Here is a 20,185-nt window from a genome sequence, read left to right on the forward strand (position 1 = left end):
CTGGTCCAGACAGCTGCTGGGCATCGACCCACTAGGCTTAGTTCCTTTCTTGGTCAGGTGCCATGACAGAGTCATAATGGCTGACACCACACCAAGCTTTCTTTAATTCATGTGCAATCCTGTGTACAGTAATAAAAATGTATTTTATGACACTAAGGTTGAACTGAGAGCTGGAGCTGTCTTTAATAGCACTGCGTAAATGCTTTCGATATCTACAAGCACGAGCGTTTCTGGCTCTCGGGAAGCAAACGTGCGCAGCTGGAATGTGGTTTAGTGACAATTCACTACAGAGCTGCCCTCTTCCTGGTTCAGAACAGTATGTTAAAGGCAGCCTGTCTCTCTCACCACATTTCACTGCCCAGGAACAAGTGGATGATTTGCCTCTGCAAGAGGAAGGAGAAGCCCTGCACTGACAGAACTGAACAAGGTAACTGGAGAAAATGCCTGTTCTGTCTTAAAAGAACCTGGGCGAGGGCCCGGGTGGCGATCAGAGAGACGCAGATACAGGAACAGCTGTAGCAGGAGTCCCGAGGCATGTTTAAAACCAGAGTCTAAAGGCTGGCTACAGTTCAGATCTTCTTGACAGATCAGTCGCTTTTAGTTTTCCGAAGCTGTTATGACAAGGAAGTGCCTTGCGATTATTTGGTAAAAGCATTTTTGTGCTTTATTCCACTTTGTTTCGTCTTTCACCACAGCTGCTTGTTAATTTTAGTATTTTGTTTTAATATGCAAAATGTATTTTCTACTCCAGTTTGACAGTCGAGGTTGCAGTTACCTCTATGGGCAAAACAGTGAGAATTAATCATGCATACTTTGCAATACCTGAATCTAGTGTAGTAATGTAATTTATGTCCATGTTACAGCTTTATGCCTTATACCATCATACCTTGTCTTTATTTAGGACATTAATGCATTCATAATAAAACCAAATTAATTTTCTGGATGAGTGCTTTTAACAAATCCTACGTTGCTTGAACTTGAGGTTCTCGGAGTTTCACTGCCGATTGGCAAACAGAGGTTCAAGTCATTTAGCAACACAGGGCACTATCTTCCATGCAAGAAAACATCACATGACTCCTCCCACTGTTAACCAGTTTCTGTGTGACAGGGGCCTGTGTTACAGCGAGAGAACAGTGGGTGACGGGCTGTTGCAGGTGCTGTGGGGGGAGAAGTTGGTAACAGAACCGGAGAAGAGAACTGCAATCAACCCCCCCCCCCCCAAATTCAAATAGATGTGGTGTATGGAACAGTTTGACATTTTGTGCTTCCTATTTGTTGGCTATTGCTCAAGAACAGATTGTACAGCAGGTAAAAGAAGGAAGCACTATTGGCCGGAGGGTGACTGTAGACTGAACTGAAGTGTCGTGTACACATTTTTCCTTAATCAGTAACGTCACATGCTTCATTTTCGTGCTAAATGTTTTACCCTTTTGCACAAAATAATCTAATATAAAACACCCAAAGCCTCTTATTTATAATATCTCACATGGCAGTATGATCATTTTCCAAAGAGGAGAGACACCATCCTTTCACTGGTTTTAAATCTATTTCCCTTGGGTTTCTTAGCATTTAATGTGAATTTTCACCCGGTTGTTGCTGTGAAAAGGAAGTGTTCTCCACTGCCTTTTTTGTGCTCTTTACCATGGCTCACTGAAGCAGCACGTTGTGACTCAGAAACAGGGGGTGAGGCCTGTGTCCTGTACTGCTCTTCAGTTCAAGCTTGAGGCACAGTTGTGGCTCAGAGTCACAGGCCATGGGAGAAGCTATAAATGTAACTGAATGAATTGTTAACAAGGCTACAGCTATTAATTAACTGAACCCCAGAAAAAGGTTCTAGGAGCAGTGATGAACAATTTAGATCTATGAATAAATCACAGCAAAATAAATCTTCATATATATATACAGAATGGATGGTTTAGGGATCTGGGGGAATAGCATTTAATTGGTCCTTCTCAAAACCTACAAGTTCTCAAAGGTCTTATTTTGCCACACAAGGTAAGTAGATCCAAGCAAAGAAGTTTTTAGAGCGAAAAATGAACTCAAGGAAGAAAAAACACCTTTTCTAGAGTTTTTTCGGTGAGCTATTTTGCCCTCTGGGTTGTGGTGTTTAAATTTCAGTTGCTGTATTTCAGTAAATTCCAGTTGTCTGTGGTATGCTTTCCACCAAAACGCCCTACCCTGTAAGATGAAAACAATGGGGATAGGACACACGACAACGTGGGCCACAGGTCAGGATAAATAGAACACACAATAATAATAATAATAATAATAATAATAATAATAATAATAATAATCAGAGAGCTCATAGATATCATCTCAGATGTAAGGGGATCTGAAAAGATAGGGTTAATTATTATTAGTCTATATAATTTACTCTCATAACAAGCTGTTGTCAGGGACTGACATCAAATACTGATTATTATTATTTCATAAGTGTAACTTCCTACCCCATTACATAATATTGTTTTTGTATTGTAGCCCAGGGTTCTTCGCAGAGGAGTCTCAAGTCTTTTTTTTTACATTCACCACTTTAACGCCTAATCTCTCTGTACCTGCCCGTACCTGTTATTATTTCATAACTTCAAAACGCAGCTCAGATTATAGATATAATTGAAACAGTCCCTTTGTCAGTATAAGATTTTTTTCTGGATAAAAGTAAAATGAAAGGTAAAGTAAAAAGAGAAGGCAATGTTCTCACATAAAAAAAGGTGCGTCTTAGTTACAGATGCAAACATTTGTGTGAGTCTTTTACTGGGGTGTTATGAAAAGCGGAATAAAACTATTGAGCTGAATGTGTGATAATACAGACCACTTCTTCAGTTTAAGCGGATTTTTAGAGGAGCATCTTTCTCAAATTTCTGAATTCCATATGAAGTAAAATCAATTATTTTAACCAGTCCATTGTTTCACATGTCAAAACGTCAGTGTGTACTCATATATTGTGTGTGGAGGATGCTTTCTTTGTCTTTACCTACATAAAATGGGAATAAAAATAGTTTATTACTCTCAGAAGTGGACAAAGAATGTAATAGTGCTTGGTTCTTCATTGTATCTCAGACTAAAAGATTGTTCAGGAAAGATATTAATTATTTGTAGTTATTATAATAATTGATGTGCCCTGCAGTATAACTCGTGTGGCCTGCTTTCTTCTTCCAGGCTGCTGAAGACACTATGGCTATGTGGTGGCTGCTTCATCTTCTCGTCCTCAGCCCTTTGTCCCTGTGCACAAACCCAGGTATCACTGTGAGACTCACACAGAAGGGACTGGAATATGGTAGGTGTACAGCTCTCCGACTTGCCCGCCAGCCGGGAAATGTCGAGCCTAGAACAGCGACACAAGCTCATGTATAATTTAGAACTGGCCGTGAACTGAAGCCCATGTCCGTGTCAAATTGTTAGTAGCAATGGGCTGTCTGTCATCATTTTTTCAAAAATAAAATCACTCTCACTCTGGGGAAATGAGACATGCCCCCCAGTCACTTTCTGCTCTGTAGATTTTAAGGAAAGTATATGCGAGTGTGGAGTATGCCTTTTTCTTCCAAACTATCTCCTTGGAACAGCTTTTTAATTAAGTATCTCTGTATGTTCTGAACATCTGAGTATTGAATCTGAGTAGACTTCCCTACGCTTATATGCCTCTTTTCTGAACACTTCACTCAAAGCGCTCACCCCCTTCCATTACCACCACTGTATAGCCCCCAACTGGATGATGCGCCAGTACGCTCCCCACACACCAGCTCTCAGTGGGGAGGAGAACAGAGTGAGGACATTCTCTTTCCCCTTTATCTGCCATCAAAAATTAGTTTAAAAGAGGGAAGAGACTTCTCAAAATGTCTTCACATGTTGATGATATGTTATTTTTTTCTGACCAACAGGGATTCCATTAATATCTTTCCTCCATCTTTGGAAGATTTCATTGAACTCTCACAGGCTAAAGCAGTCAAAGAGCGGGATCTTTCTTGCTTTCCAGTATACAACATCGCATGGAATTTCAAATGAAACCAACTCAGATTATTTTTGGAATTTGTATAGATAGATGTCACAGTAATGAATATTTTAAATTGCATTCCCTGGTGGATAAAATGTCCAAAAACTTACAATTCTCTCACATTTACTTAAAAGGGGAGAATTATAGTGAAAAATATTCATGTTTTTCCTTGAATCCTGTATTCTTTTTGAAAAACCAATAACCCATCACCAGTTTTCTGTGGAATTCACTTTGACGCCTCTGTAAGATGGTTTTGGTCTCACACACCCTCAGTAATATCACAGAGCAGTTCAGAGCATTAACCCTCACACACAGATTCTCTAGATGCCAGAACCATCATAACATTTGAACTGTCATAAAACATATACATGTGTCTTCAGTCTCTTGAGACTTTTCCTCATGGGAGGAAACACATTATGTCAAAAAACGTATTTTTAGATTTTAGCTCAAACGCTTGGGTGATTCTAAGCTGCAGGAAGATATGCATGAATGGTATCTGGATGTTTATGTTGATGTTCTCCCCAAAATAATAAGATAAGAGATAAGATGAAGAAGCAATAAAGTAACGCTTGGATATGCTGTATAGCATGAATGTTGAATACGTTTTAGAATGCACTGGTAAGATCCCATGTAGAATACTAAAGTCTTCAAATAAGAAAATAAGAATAATAAGAAAAATGTAAATATATCGTAATTCCCAGTTTGGGGGAACATCTATTTACAGACGGGTCAAAGGAAATAATTCTCAGTCTAGAACAAACAATTTGAATATATGTTGTGATATCCCAAGGGGAGTAGGTATATCTGGAATCTTTCAATAAGTGAGGTCTTGGCTTAAATAACACTCTCCCAATGATAAGTCCTGTTAGGACTTGCCAGGGGATGCTCTCTTGGAAAGAGAAAATGCAAAATAATCTTCACTAATATAATAACTGAGGAGAAAAATAAAATCAATCTGTCCCACAAAGGCCCTCAATCTCTCTTCAAAAGGAAAGCACCTCAAAAAATCCTTTTCATGAAAAAAATGGAGCAAAACCAGTCTCCGAAACTTACTTGCTCCGAGTCCATCCTGCTTAAGCACAACTTCGGCTTCTTTCCCTTCCTATTTTATACCCTTATATGACCTTTCCACTCAATCAATTACATCATCACTTAGTATTCTAAATTTAGTGTAAATGTAGTGTTTTAACTTGGCTCAATTAGTTCAATTAATGAACTAATTGACACCCGGTGAGTCTATTTACAAATAATGAAGTCCTTTTGACAGCCTCCTGTGGCAGGCTGCTGTTACAACAGCCCTTCCGAAGAGCACATACTGTACGGTACTCTATATATCCAATATTCTCCAGACTGTCTCCACACTAAACACTTGTTCTCTCCTCAGGCCGTCAGATTGGAATAGCAGTCCTGCAGCAGAAACTGAAATCTGTTCATATTCCCGACATATCGGGGAAGGAGTCAGTGTCACCAGTTGGCAGTGTGGAGTACAGCCTGTCAGGGTGAGTGTCAGGCTCCGATTTCAATTCCGGGAGACAGAAAAGCTGACTACGCTTTCAGTCAGTGTCATATATTAATTAATTTCAAAGCGTGAGGGAACATTTCTGTGTGTAAGTTTCTTAAAATGCACTCGCTATATAATTTTTGTCAAGTGCTGTGTTTTGCCTTATTTTCAAGTTGAAAGGAAACCCTTTGGTCCTGATATTTGAAGTAGTGGAAAAGTGACCATCTATAAGAAATGATGTCCCCAAATCCAATCCAACACAATCATCCAGAAGTCTAAAGTTATTAGAGTTTATTCTAAAGTAATACTCAATGTGGGAAAAGTGAAGTTTACTTGGTCCAGAGAAGTATTGCTTGCTTTTATCTCACTGTTGATTTTCTTGTACTTCCAGGATGCAGGTAGTGAGTCTTGGCCTACCTCAGTCATCGCTTGTGTTGACACCAGGCAGTGGGCTCAGCCTGTCCATTGGCAATGCCTACATCAGCATCGATGGGAACTGGAGAGTGAAATATTTAAAGTTCATGTAGGTTTAACATTCCAGGTCTGGGATTAATCTTTTAAATAAGCAACGTGTTGCGTAATTTGGTTTCCATAACTACGAGCACAATCTAATTACAGTTTTACAAGAGACAACACTGTCTTAGCACTACTCTTTCCTCCTTTCTGTAGTACTTTTAAAATCAAAGTTCGACTTTAAAACTTTTGCTGCACTGATTATATCAATGATTATCCCTTCTTTAAGTTGAATTTAATAGCATCTGTTAAAAGCACTCAATCCAGGAAAAAAAAAAACAAGCAACATCAGTCAACTATGTGGTATCCTCATTTCTGGATTCCATTAAATCTTTGATTTCTGACAAAATAATATAAATAAATCAATGCAGGATTCTTCCTCTGTTTATCCCTTTGAACTTCAGTGTGCAACAGAAATCACAGCCCTCAGATGACAGTTCATCCTGAATTATCTTGAACCTTCAGTGACCAAAACTTGAATTAACAATTCTAATGACCGGTGTCATTACATGTCAAATTCCAGTTCCTTTGGCACAAATTGCCTGCTGGTTAAAATAATGAAAGGTCAAAAGACAAGGGAGATGTGGCTTTGCGATCCGCAATGAAACCTACATGCTCTGCAGTGCACCATCACATATTACATATCACATATGGTCTGTTTGAAAAAAGTATTTGATTGACGTGTTAGAGATGAAGGGAAATGTGACCCCTGTGTTTTCTGGAATGAGATTAATTACAAATGACAAGAGTTGCTTTGTTCTGTAAATGCTATTATGATTACATGATTAGATCTGGAAGATTTGTCTTAAAAATAATCAAATAATGGGTATGATATATTCTTACACCAAGTCCCAAAATACCAGATGTCTTTAAGTTGCATGGGACAAGTCACTTAAGAAGATCATCTACAAATATAATAATTCATAGCACTTCTAAAGTAGTCTGCATAATGTGCCACACTACTCTGAATCAGGGGTAAAATAATTGATTTAATGATGATATAATAATGCATGCTAAAGAGCAGAGTAGGATAAAGAACTACTACAGTCTAGTCAGCTGCAGTATTAAGTTTTTATCTGAATTATTGATAGAGTGATTATATACTGTATATATCAATAACATTTGTTTTCTCCATGGAATATTTGTATTTGTTTCTTAAAATATTGAGAATTATTATTGTAGAAGTGCTCCACCACAGATATGAGTAAATATTTCCCCAAATACACTAAATTATTTCCACCACTGATATGAGTGAAAACTCCCCCAAATACACTAAATTAACACACAAGCAGAACTGTTTCATGCCCACTTTTGATATTGGACACGAGTGTCTCTGAGAGCAGCGTGATGCTCCAAGGGACGTGTCTCAGGTGTTTGCTCTCTGGCCACACAGAAAGGACCACGGCTCCTTCGACCTGTCGGTGAGCGAGCTGTCGATCTCCGCCGTCATGGCGGTGAGCAGCGATGAGACCGGCCGGCCCACAGTGAGCTGCACCAGCTGCTCTGCCAGTGTAGGGAGTGCCAAAATCAAGTTTCACGGAGGAGCCAGGTAACTCCCTCAGGGGCCTGTCCGTTCAAGGGGCTTCATTTGGCACAACCGACGAATTTCAGGCTTGCCAAAGCGCATACAATTAACACAACGTTTAGAGACAGACTAGCTCAGTCCCTTCAATTGGAGAAATCCCAGGCTTGAAAGTTGTCTTTTCCATCATTTTAACCATTTCTTTTCTTGGTCTTTATCTGTTTCATTGCTTTTACATACTACAAGTCAATAACTTACGTTGTTGTAGCAAAACTCATTCTCAGGACATGTTAATTAGACTGCTGTTGCTACAGAGGTAGTTTAACTAGTCCTCACCCTCCAAGCTGGTCTTGGGGTGATTACAGCCCAGTAAACTGCCACGATGCCAATCTAAAAGTTGACTAACCATTGTCTCTTATGCCAGAGAGAAACTGCATTGGTACTCGAAGGTTACAACACATAGGCATGCTGGGGTAAATGCTGTAAATACAACTGGCTAAGTCTTCTGACAGAGGAAGAATGATAAGGATAATATTAGACCAACTCATAAGACTGTAACGTGACGTACGAGCGAATAAGTACAGGTTGTGCAGCAGATATTTCAGCACATAAATGTTCCAATGTGACCTGCATGCAGAGTTAACAAGTAAGTAGTTTTTGTTGGCAAAACCGTCTCGAAATCTAAAGCAATATTTCTGTTGGATTAAAAGAAATGTGTTCACAAGCTTGTTTGTTTGTAGTGTAATAGGGCTGCACACATCACTGGACGTTTTATTGCCCAATATGGCGCTGCCCATACCTGGAAATTTAATATATTTTGTGAAGTAAATTGGAGGTTTTACAAGTTACTGTGTACAACTTTTATTGCCATTTGAAGTGCACTCATCAATGCTGATTCTTTCTAACCCCGAAATATGAAAATAGCATTGCAGGTCCCCTTTAAGACCAACTAACCAGTGAATGTGAAGCAGATTTTAAATGACTACCGATACAACAACAGCAAAAAATCTTACGATTTCAGCACAATCTGTTTAACAACGTTAACAACATCTTCTACTTTGTCTTTAAAGCTGGCTCTACAACCTTTTCAGTTCGTTTATCGACAAAGCCCTGCGAAAAGCTCTTCAGGATAAAGTGAGTATTGCAACAGACACAAAACCATTAGATATGCATTTCCATCCAGCACTACGAGCTGTCACAGGCATGCTGGAGCACTCAGGGCAATCAATAATACTGCATTTAGTCGGTAGCTTTGAACTAGGGTCAGCATGAGAGGTTTGGATCAAGCAGATGTATAAAGATGTTAACGAACAGTCAGTGAGAGAGATTTCCTCTGTGTGGTCCCTATGACATTCACTAACCTCCAGCTTCATGGTGTCATTTCAGCTCTGTCCCTTGGTTACTGACGCCATAGCTGGGATTAATCCTCACCTGAAAACTTTGAATGGTAGGCAGGCCTTGAAGATCACCTCACACATACTCTCCTGAAACAATGCGTCAGTGCAGAACTTTTCCTCTTATAAACGTGAATTTAATAAGAATGCATTCATATCCCATTCCTTTTCAAAACTGTGGATTTTTCTGGCCAGTGTGGAATATAAAGCTAGACTGATACAATAAATATTCACAATCATTAATGTTCCACAGACATAAATGTTTGCTGTCTCATATACAGTTATATGGTGTAATTAGTGGGTTTACTGTCTTCCAGTGTTGGCCAAGGTGGATCAGTATGCCGAGATTGAATACTCCATGGTCTCATCCCCTGTTATAACGAAAGACTATATTGATCTGAATTTAAAGGTAAGCAAGACCGATGTTAAAGCTGTCATACATACTATCCCTACTTAATGTACCATATTAATATCAACCTTGTGTAAATCTAAACCTTTTTGACAAGTAATTTTAAGCCAAGAAGAATATATGATGCTTAAATTGCGTATAATACACATTACCGATATAAAAAATATAAATAGTTAATATAAATAGTGTTGTGCCACCTGTTACCCTCACTGTCTCAAAAATACAATCTGACAGCCAGGCTTTTACAACTCGCCTTTGCATGGTGCCTTACCCTCTTCAATTGGAAGGAAACTGACCCACCATAGTTTGTTCAAGGGATATGATGCAGTTTCTTAAGCTGCAGAAATTTAGATACACACTTAGAGGATCCAACATTACATCTTTTAAAGCTTGGCAACCATTACCGAGCTCTTCTGAGACTTTGAAACTCTCTTCTACACCCTAGACCTTAATCTATAGCTAATTGGCTACTCAGGTGATACACTTTTTAAAAAAATATATTGATTTTTGTGAAAGCAAGTGTAATAAAAGTTTATGGTTGCCGTAAAATGAATGCAGCATCATCTCTTCAGCCAACATGGTGAGGTCTTCAGAGACAAATATTTCAAAGTCAAAGGGATATATAACTCTGTAGTTGGAAAGCTAAAATTAACACGAGCTCTCCTTTTCGGACTCCCTCTGCAGGGTGAGTTCTATAATATTGGGAAACACCAGGAGCCTCCATTCCCTGCTCCAGGCTTCTCCATGCCCGCCCAGGCCAACAGCATGCTGTACTTTGGAGTGTCCCAGTTCACGCCCAACAGCGCCGGCTTCGTCTACAGCACGACGGGTGTGCTCAGCATCAACGTCACGGACAACATGGTCTGTCTCCCGCCTTCGCAAACATTGAAACAGCACAAACCTCAGCTAACTGTAGTCCCTACCTCACTGGGTAAAAGCACAGTGACGTGTGACAAAGAACAGTACATCCCTCCATTTTTTTAATGGCTTAATCCCACACAGGGCCATGGGGGTGCTGGAGCCTATCCCAGCAAGCAACAGGCACAAGGCAGGATACACCCTGGACAGGATGACAGTCTGTCTCAGGGCAGACACACAGACACACACTCACGCCAGGGTCGGTTTTCCCAGAAGACAATTAACCTAGCAGTATGTGTATGGACTGTGGGAGGAAACTGGAGCACCCAGAGGAAACCCATGTGAATGCAGAGAGACCATGCAAACTCCACACAGACAGTACCCCAGGTCCAGAATTGAATTCAGGGCCCCAGCTCTGAGAGGCAGCAGTGCTAACCACTGTGCCACCATATCGCCCAAGAACCGTACAAATAATAGGAAAAATAATCAAAACACGTATGGAGTATATTAATCAAAGTTGCTTTGGTATGAAAATTAAATGTACAGGAGAAATACCCTCTAAACTAGAGAACTAGAGAAATTTGCAGGGTAATGATGGCTGTCAGGATGAGGCCACCAAAGATATCGCATTCTTTTGTCACGCTTCTGTTTGGTCCTGTGATCTAGCCGTTGTTCAAAAGTCTGTTCCACAATGGTTACCAACTTCAATCGATCATTCCAACAGATTCTGAAGTAACTTGATTTGCTCAACCGGAACAAATTCCCATTTGCTTTAGGACATGATTTAACTGATGATTCATAAAAAAATATTATTCTGACAGGAGTGATCAATCCCTAAAATGTGCCACTCGACTCTGAATCAGGGGTGGAATTTTCAGCAAAGCTCTTCAAATACGACCTACATTCTCCAGAAACATTTGTGAACACCACACCTGCATGTTATAGGAAACATTGTACCTACAGTGCCTAAAAATCTTCCCCCGCTTTCTGTATATTAGCTCACTCTCCAGCTGTAAGAAACATCAGCAGAGTTGATTTTCCACACATCACGCAATCTGATTGCTAACACCAGGCATAGGAACTGCTCAGAGTGGCAGAGTGGGTGAAACAAAGCATTCAGCCTTTCAATAATTTCAACAAATACATTTCAACATTGAACTAGGTGTAATCTGAGGCAATATTTCCATGTTTTATTTATATCACACACTTCAGGCCTCTGAATTAGCTGAATGATCACATGCTTCACTTTCAAGGTCAGATGATGTCTTAGTATCAACACACAAAGATGCCCCCTTTGCATAAAATGAGTAGACTATTCTAATTTCCGACTGACACTCGCAGATAGATTACAGCTGCAAACTCTATTGATCTAGGAGAAAACAAGCAAATGGCCAGTGGATTCAATCAAAATTTCCAATGAAATTGGTTTGGCACCCGAGCCCTCTTTTGCTATTTAAATCTGCCACATGCTCTCTGAGACACTACACTACCACGCTTGGAAATCTTCATAATTGTTTGCCAAATGTTTGTGAATATGGTCGTGTACTGTAAATGTACAGTTAGTTGAGCTAAATGGTTTCCTCCTGCGTCTGCAGCCTTTCTAAAACATTAGTAAGCAGCAAATTAAAAAGGAATTACAACACCCAAGTATTAGATGTATACTGAGCGCTCAGGTATAGTGAGATTTGTCCTGCTCAACTAGGGGCCAGTCCAGAGTCTGGGACCCTCATGCAGACTGAGAAGTCAACTAAGGGGTATCTCTAAAGGTGGAGATGGGGTGCAGGAGAGAAATGCGAGATGAAATGCAAAAGGAGGATTTTCTGTACTATATATATATGTAGCTTTCAAAGAAATAAGGTGAGGAAGGGGTGAAAGTGACTGGGTTGTCGTCAATCCTCACAAACATCAGTACAGAACTCTGCACTTAGCACTTAAGTCAATGTTTAATTTTAAATAATTAGTGAAACGGGTTTTGATAAAAACAGGTATGTGTGTGAAGGAATAGAAAATGAGTCAGTAAGAAAGTGTTTATAAGTGAGTTTTAAAAGTGAGTTTGTTCGCAGACACTGAATTTGTGTAGGTGACTTGGATATTTGTCGTTTTTTATTGTTTAATATTTGTATGTTCCACTATTGTTGCACCTGTTCTTAACTCACGTCACTGTTTCTATTAAAAACACTTAAACCTTTAAATTTTTCCATACTTTACATTATTGTAAACATCTATTATTTCTTAGAAAATAGGACTCCCTTATGTTAATTGAAAACTGATTAAGAAAACTAACTAACTTTGTTTTATTCACAGATTCCAAAAACCTCACCCCTGAGACTCAGCACCAAAACCTTTGGAGCCTTCATTCCTGAGGTTGTGCAGTTTCTCTTTATCTTCCAACAGTTCACAGCACTTCAGTACAGTTTTTAATTTTTGTGTACAGTGGATGGTTGGTGTCAAGATAATTAAAGGGGCTTGGCATTTTCTACAAAAAATGAAATCATCTTAAATACAGATGCACGGTAGTTAAGGTGAAACAGAAACCTCTAATACATTGATAATACTGCATGATCAGCTTTGCATTAGCGTTCTTGCAATTTGTTATTGTATCAGCTACACATTAACGGCTGTTGTTGCTCTTTTTCTAAATTCAGATCTGTAAAGTGCAATTTTTACAAGCATTAGCAAAAAGCTTATGGATCTACCGATCAACCACAGAATTTTTCTATTCAGCCTCTTTAAGCACTGGGATCTGTAACTCCCTCTGACTTTCAGATTGCCAAGCGCTACCCTGGCCTACAGATGGAGCTGCTGGTAAAGTCCACCAAGCAGCCATTTGTCACCTTCCAGACCAACAACATGACACTGCAGGCCGTCGGCAGCATCACTGCATACGCCATCCAGCCCAACTCAACTCTCACGCCTCTCTTCGTCCTCGGTCTGGTGAGTCCACTTTCACAGCTGTCACTCCTGACTCATCAGGCACTGAGCTCAAAGACCTGATTCACTGATTCATTGACTTTATCAGCTTGCCCTTTGCCTGATGTAGGCTCTAAAGGAAATTCCGTAGTGGGGTGACTTGTAAACGAGTTCAAGCTCTGTATCCGAGTGGGTCTGGTATTTCTGGGAACTAATGCTGGTCTTGCTTTCAGGATGCCAGTGTGAGTGGTAACGTCTATGTTTCTGGGGTAAAAGTGGCCGGTTCACTGTCTCTTAACAGGTAAGCAACCTTCCTTTTGCTTCAAATAAGCATACAAATATCATAAAATATCATATAAAATAAATACACTTCAGAGAAAACAGAAAGATTAGATATCAGGGAGGCATGGGGCCTGTGTGGTTAGCACGACCTTGGGTGCTGTCTGTGTGGAGTTTATATGTTCTCTCCATGTGCACATGGGTTTGCTCAGGGTGCTCTGGTTTCCTCCCACATACAAAGACATACTGGTAGGTTAACTGCCTTCTGGGAAAATCGGCGCTGGTGTGCATGTCTGCCTGGTGATGGACAGATGTGCTGCTCAGGGTGTCTAATGCCTTGTGCCTGTTGCTTGTTGGGATAGATTCCAGATCCCCAGTGACCCTGAATTAAATAAAGAGAAATGAGTAGACATCACATTGATGTTAAAGACAATGAATAGTAATGAACTACCATTATTTCCTGCAGTTTTGAGCTGTCCTTGGTCACAAGCTATGTGGGTCCATTTCAGGTAAGATACTCATTTACATGTTCTGATCAGAGTAAGACAGTAGATCACTATAGAAATGGTGTAAAATACATATTGTATCTGTAAGGCTGCAGGAGTCAGAACACAATTTCCTGTTGGCATTTATTTTAAAGGTATTTTTTTACAAAAGACATATAAAAGGAGCTGGCAATGTACAGCATGCATGCCAGGTGTGGCACACAAACTGATTCGGAGTGGTACCCACAGTGCAGCTGAAGAAACTAAGCTGGAAAAAAAAATATGGAACCTACACTTGACTTGTCAATGTCTAAACTATGCTACCCAAAAAATGCTCTTGGGCATGGAGAGACTGGTAAATGTACTACATTACATTCAGCAGAAGAAGCATCTGGGAGAAAACATGGTGAAAAGGACAAAGGAAAAGGAAAGTGCAGGGGTAAATATTTTGGACAAGGAATTTTGCTAGGAATGACAGTCCCTAGCAAAGCAAAATTAGATGTTTGCTCCTTTCAGCCATCTTGGAAAGAATAAAACACTTTTGTTCAACATCAAGACAGTGCTGGTTGTGCTCCGTGGTGTGAGAGAGTTGTCACAACACATGTTCAGCAGCATTTTGAGACAAAGCTTGAAAAATTATTCAAGGACGAGGTGGACAAGGCTGAGTCAGGGAAACGGGCCCTAGTGAAGTATTTAAAGGAAGTCAGGAACTTGTGCTTCTACTTTTTGATCATGTCGTGTCAGCAAATGTCAAGCCATAGAGGGAAGCTACAAAATTAAACAACGTGTGCAAAACGTGGAAAGCCATTTACAGATGGGGAGTATATAAAAGAGGTTTTGGTCGATCTTCTCCATGATAAAATGGAGCGTTTGCCAGATCAGAGGAGAGGCATATAAGCAAAACAGCAGAAAACAAACAAACAGCAGACATACGTTACAAGATGTAACGGTATTTAGTGTTTCACTTGATGAGTGTGTGGATCATAATGACGAGATACTGGGACTTAGACAAAGTTGGAGAAGAGATATACTGCCTAAAACCCAAGCACTGCACAACAACAGGGGAAAATCTACAGTAATTGAGACATTCATTGCCTCATTTTAAGGAAAAAAAGAATTGATATTGGAAAACTGACAATCAATTGTTCCTTGCTACGGTTGTAAAGTGTATCGAGATTACTGAGGATCAAATTGGCCACCCAACAGTAAATTTCCATTGCAGTAATCAACAAGAGAATCTTTGTGCCCAGATTCTTAACACTGAGCTTAATGCGATGACCTCAGTGGTGAAGACGGTGAACTTTGTCATTGATCGATCTTAACGCACAGGCAGTTTCAAGCTGGAAGGAAGGTGGGAAGGTGTTGACATGCTCTGTGCACAGATTTGATTAAGATTAAGATCTTCTTGTCAGAAAAAGAAGATAAAAACTACCCAGGACTGGATCATGATAAGTCGGTTGCCCAACTAATGATTCTAACTAACACTGCATCTCAAACAAACAAGACTTCCATCTGCAGGGTGGAGGCCAAACCTATTTTGAAACACTGAAGGCATTTTTCGGTAAACCTGTCAGTTGTTTTTGGAACACTGACACTCAACGTTCCATTTTTTTCCAGCATCTTAAAGATTTCTCAAAACATGACACCATCCGTGGTTCAGAGATTGAAAGCCACATTTGAAACCCGTGACACGGAACTGACAGAGTTTCGGCAGATGGGTGCTGAGGATTTTGCAGTACAGGCTCATCGACTTATGATGCTCAGACTTATGCGTAGAAATCTGCAGTGCATGTTTGTGGCCACTGATAGCCAGAATGGGGTCTCTTTAGTGACCTGCTGGATCCTACCCGACTTCGGTTAATTACTGACCAGACCCGGGTTTGTCCTAAATTCACCTTTTGCAGAGAAACAAACAACTGCTGTTTTTAACATTTCAGCAATAACTGAGAGGTGGCGATAACCTCATCAGAAATAAGTGTGTGAATGCAGAATCTGTTACAATATAATGTTAAAGTGACCTATTAAGAAATCCTCTGCATTATTCTGCGAAACCCGACAGCTATGTACAGGACGCTATTTGCTAATTTAATGTTTACAGACTCCAGTGTCAAAGACAGAGGTCTGTCTATACTGCACTTGGATCAGGGGTCTGCAGATGGCTGTACGGAGGGAGAAATCCGAACCCCCCACTGCAAAGCCCAGGGCGGCTGCCCAGGCAGTGGGGAAGAGAGGGGTGTTAGTGCGATGTAGCCCGCGACCGAAGGGCCGACATCAGTGGAATGTGATCTGGGTTCACGAGTGCAAGCTTCCTGCAGTTCTCAAGGCACCTGATTGACAGCAGGAGAACATGGCAGGACTGACCTCTTCTCCACTTGACCGGTTCAATTAAGACGTTCCAATCTGAGAAGGAGAATCAAATCAATTCTGCCGAGTCAATAACCAGGGTCGCCTACCCTATAGGTCTCTAGGCTTGTATTTGCATCCTCGTGAGCCAGTGACTCTTGGTAAAATTGGATTGTGTCTTTCTACCAAACTCTCAGGTACAGAATTTCTATGAAGTGAATATCGGTTGAACTGTAGAAAGAAATGATCAAAAAGGAATATAAGAATAAGACAGAAAATATTATATTATAACTTTTGTAATAAACTTAATACATCTAGTACCATTTTAATGCTGTTTTATTGCTTTCTATATTTAGTTGCTGTGAATCCTTAAGTTTTGGTGATATAATTTTGGGGAGAGGGGGTACATATTGTATAGAATTTGATTGACTTGCTAAGACAATGTCTTTGACTTTTTTTTTTACAGTTTAAAGTCACACGATATTTGGAACAGTCACACTGTGTACTCTTTATAAATGATTGTTGCACTCAGAGGTGTTCTAAATGGATTATTTTGCTATGCTGAACTAATCACGTCCATTCAATCATTTCTCAGGTCCAATCCCTCAGTACAGTTTTTCAGCTGGTTTTGAAAGTGGCCGTTTTGCCCAAAGTGAACGGTAAGAGCACTAGGTCTGCTGTTCTCCTTTCTCTTGTTCTGTAACCAAAATTAAAATTAAATATCCAATTCTGTATTGTGCTTCATTGACTGTTTCTTGCCAGCTGCTTCTATTCTATTTTCCTAAACATACAAAATAATGAGGACAAAGGTACTTCAAATTAAAAATTTAATTTTATTCAGGTGGAATAAGAATTTTCCCATTTTATTTTGATTTGCAAAAGATTAAGTATATTAGTCAATTTTTATTAATTTGTTGGTGGTATTTTCACATTCTTTTATTAGGTGAATCATATTAAAAAATCTTAATTACTTTGAATACCATGAAACTAATCTTATTGAAGTGCAGCTAATTTTTAATTAAAGGATTAATAATCTACTTAGATTGTTCTCTCCAGGACAGTCTGCTGCATTTGATTGAGCACTGACAAGATATTGATCTGTTGTTTCCAACCTGACAGCATACTACCACTGTCTTTCACTGATCAGGTCCAAAATTAAAATTTGTCTCCACAGCGCTTCTGCAACAAGGCTATCCTCTTCCAACCATTGAGAAAATGAATCTTGTGAACACTCAGCTACAAATCCAAAAGGTAAAACCCCTTTTTTGGATCTCAGTCTGTATAAATAGGTTTAAGTGTATTGCACTATGTGCTCACGTGCACATTAAAGTTGCTAGTGGTGTCTGGTTCCTTCAATTAATTTTTCTTTGCTTATCTTTTAATCTCATGCTGATGTTGCACATTTCTGAATGGGCACAATGTATCCGATAACTAATTCTTGAAGCCTAGTTCTTCAATTTATTTTTCTATGCTTTTTTTATTCTCATGGTGATGTAGCTCATTTCTGAGTAGGCACAAGGTATTTGATAACTGTGATTACTGAACATCCACACCTAAATCCATTCTCGTTCATCACCTCCAGTTGCAGAATAATCAGCCACTGTCAGAGACATTTACTGGAATGACAGTCATGTGACAGACACTCTGATTATGACCTTGTAATTCTCTTTCATGCAACAGTTGCTATAAAAGAAGGACTGTAGGGGGGGGAATATTTTCTGGAAGTGTGAAAAATTGAGAAACGGTGAAACCTGCACTAACTTGTAAGAATGTAACCACTCTTCTGCAGCTCATTTTAAAGGGCTTCACAAATTAAAGAAGAGCTAATATCCAGGGTCAGTCACGTGCATAAACCATAAATGATCATGTAAATGACCTGGAATCACCATCAATGGTTCCAGGAGGACACTTTTTTTTTTCTGTCAGCCATTGTTTCTCATGTACGCAACAGCTCCTTAGAGGACCTGCCACAGAACACTCAATTGAGATATCAGCTATTTGAGGAAGTTTTGTGTAGGGGGGGTCACTGCTCATTCTGATTGGACAGCTTAGAAAACGGCAGGACATGCCAGTTCACCATACACCTCCTAACTGGAGCAGAGGCAGACTAGATTATTCACGAATTCACTTTGTCAAAGCCAGCTGTCCAAAGAGCCTAAGGGCTGTGAGCCTGACAGATCCCTCAGTGTCTGTACTTCCTGCTGTCTCCTCCAGGACTACCTGCTGATTGGCACAGACGTCCAGTTCTCCCCCTGAGTACAGCGGCGTTATACCTCTGATCCGCTACCTGCTGCCAGCCCTCCTCGCGCACGGCCCGGCTGAAAGATGAAGCATTTTTTACTGATGAAAAATTAAAAGATAATGAGAACTCATATGACTTTCTGTTACTGCAAGTATCAGAACCGAGAGGTGACAAATCATTTGGTGGTTGATTGTATAACTAATGAAATAACGCATAGCGACGAGCTGAAGTGCTTATTTGTCTGGGGAATGGGCTCACTAACAATTACAGATTCATCTGTTTCTAATAAAATTACAGATTCATCTAAGGGTTTCTAATAAAAAAACTATTTACAACCAGAATGTCTGATTTGTTTGTGTAATGCCACATCAGCACAGGCTGTAGTCTAAGGTACCCGGAGCATCCGGAACTTTCCTTTGGAACAGCTGGTGTTCAAGGAGCTGGTGGCCTAGCAGTGTCATACTTGTCAGGTGCGCTGGGACAGACTGACCACTTCCTCCATCCATTTTCTAACCTTTTTATCCAATTCAGGGAGACAGAGCCAATCCCACAAGGCAGGGTACACCCTGGACAGGGCACCAGTTCATCACAGGGCACTCGCAGACACAAACACACACACCCACACCCACACCAGGGCCAGTGATCTCAGAGGCCTATTAACCTACCAGTATGAGTTTGGACCTCAGCACTGCAATACTAACCACTGTGCCACTCTAAATCATTACATCTGTGACACAAATGGGGGTCCCCAAGTCAACAAAACAGTGGCCTGACCTGAGTATTCAAAACCCTTTTCAAATATTTTTCTAAGAACCGCTGAGCCAATTTAGTCCAACCTTGACACAGTTTTCACAGTTAAGGTCAAGCCAATCCAAAGCTCTTTCAACAACTCTCCTTTTTCAGTGCTTTCTACCGCTACATCTCTTACAGGCGGCTGAACGACTTCCTTATTTTCTTTACTTTTGTAACACCTGAGCACTTGCCATCTGGTTTGCTGCTGTGGCTGCTAAATGAACAAGGGTTTTCAAGGCTACAAATCACTTAAGAAGCAAAGATCAGAGAGAAAAGAGCCTTTAATGCAGCAAGAATCTGAGGATCAAGTATTTATAGCAAAGGCTAGGAGTGCCTTCATTTTAGCCAGCAAAGGAAGCAAGTAAGTATAGGATCCTCAAATTCAGTATTTTAAAAGCTGATTGTATAAGTGTAGAGCACCAAACTATGTAATCAGGCTCATGAGCTCAAAACAAATGAAAATGTTCCATAAGTAATTTTACTACCAGAATTAGTAGACCCTGATATTATAAATAAAACGAAATGTAAAGTGCTTAAAAGCCATGTTCTGGAGAGTGTAGCCCTGGTAATACAAATCTGCATCCCAGATGTAACGGCTCATAAGACTGTAGAGCATTACCTGGGTTTAACGTGCGCATGCTTCACAGAATACTATTTTGTATAGCATCATTTAAAAACTTGAAGACACCATTTAGCGCATAGAATCCTGTAGGAACTCCACCAAATCATGACCCAATGTGTTTAATCGATATACTCTCTGGGTATACTGTATATCCCCCCAAAAAAATAACATCAAGATTTGGCATTTGCAGGACTAACTGCACTACTGAGTGTAGTGAGTGTCGAGATGGATGCCCACTTTTTCATACCTGATGTGAATGTACCATTCGTAGCTGAACTCATCAGCAAGCCAGGTCTGGCAGCCCAGGGCCTCTTACCTCCTTTTAAG

General features: G+C 40.1%; 1 protein-coding gene across 1 annotated transcript; it reads left to right on the top strand.

Annotated features, from left to right (window-relative positions):
- The first annotated feature begins 263 nt into the window (after nucleotides 1-263).
- On the top strand, nucleotides 264-18,782 carry LOC148818126 (bactericidal permeability-increasing protein-like). Its single transcript, XM_088937758.1, has 16 exons — nucleotides 264-427; nucleotides 3,157-3,274; nucleotides 5,373-5,487; nucleotides 5,881-6,012; nucleotides 7,396-7,551; nucleotides 8,595-8,658; nucleotides 8,911-8,971; nucleotides 9,236-9,327; nucleotides 10,012-10,188; nucleotides 12,490-12,549; nucleotides 12,952-13,119; nucleotides 13,329-13,396; nucleotides 13,841-13,883; nucleotides 16,798-16,861; nucleotides 17,377-17,453; nucleotides 18,417-18,782. Exons 2-16 carry the CDS (start codon nucleotides 3,172-3,174, stop codon nucleotides 18,456-18,458), a joined length of 1,422 nt encoding a protein of 473 aa, XP_088793884.1. The 5' UTR covers nucleotides 264-427; nucleotides 3,157-3,171; the 3' UTR covers nucleotides 18,459-18,782.
- Nucleotides 18,783-20,185: the final 1,403 nt, after the last annotated feature.

This window comes from Atractosteus spatula, chromosome 19, assembly GCF_055471065.1.
Source record: "Atractosteus spatula isolate fAtrSpa1 chromosome 19, fAtrSpa1.hap1, whole genome shotgun sequence".
Taxonomy (NCBI): domain Eukaryota; kingdom Metazoa; phylum Chordata; class Actinopteri; order Semionotiformes; family Lepisosteidae; genus Atractosteus; species Atractosteus spatula.

Coding starts and splice junctions, on each gene's coding strand:
- LOC148818126 (XM_088937758.1), top strand. CDS start 3,172: ATGGCTATGTGGTGGCTGCTTCATCTTCTCGTCCTCAGCCCTTTGTCC. Junction 12,550..12,951: donor TTGGAGCCTTCATTCCTGAG/GTTGTGCAGTTT, acceptor TCTGACTTTCAG/ATTGCCAAGCGCTACCCTGG. Junction 13,397..13,840: donor GGTTCACTGTCTCTTAACAG/GTAAGCAACCTT, acceptor TATTTCCTGCAG/TTTTGAGCTGTCCTTGGTCA.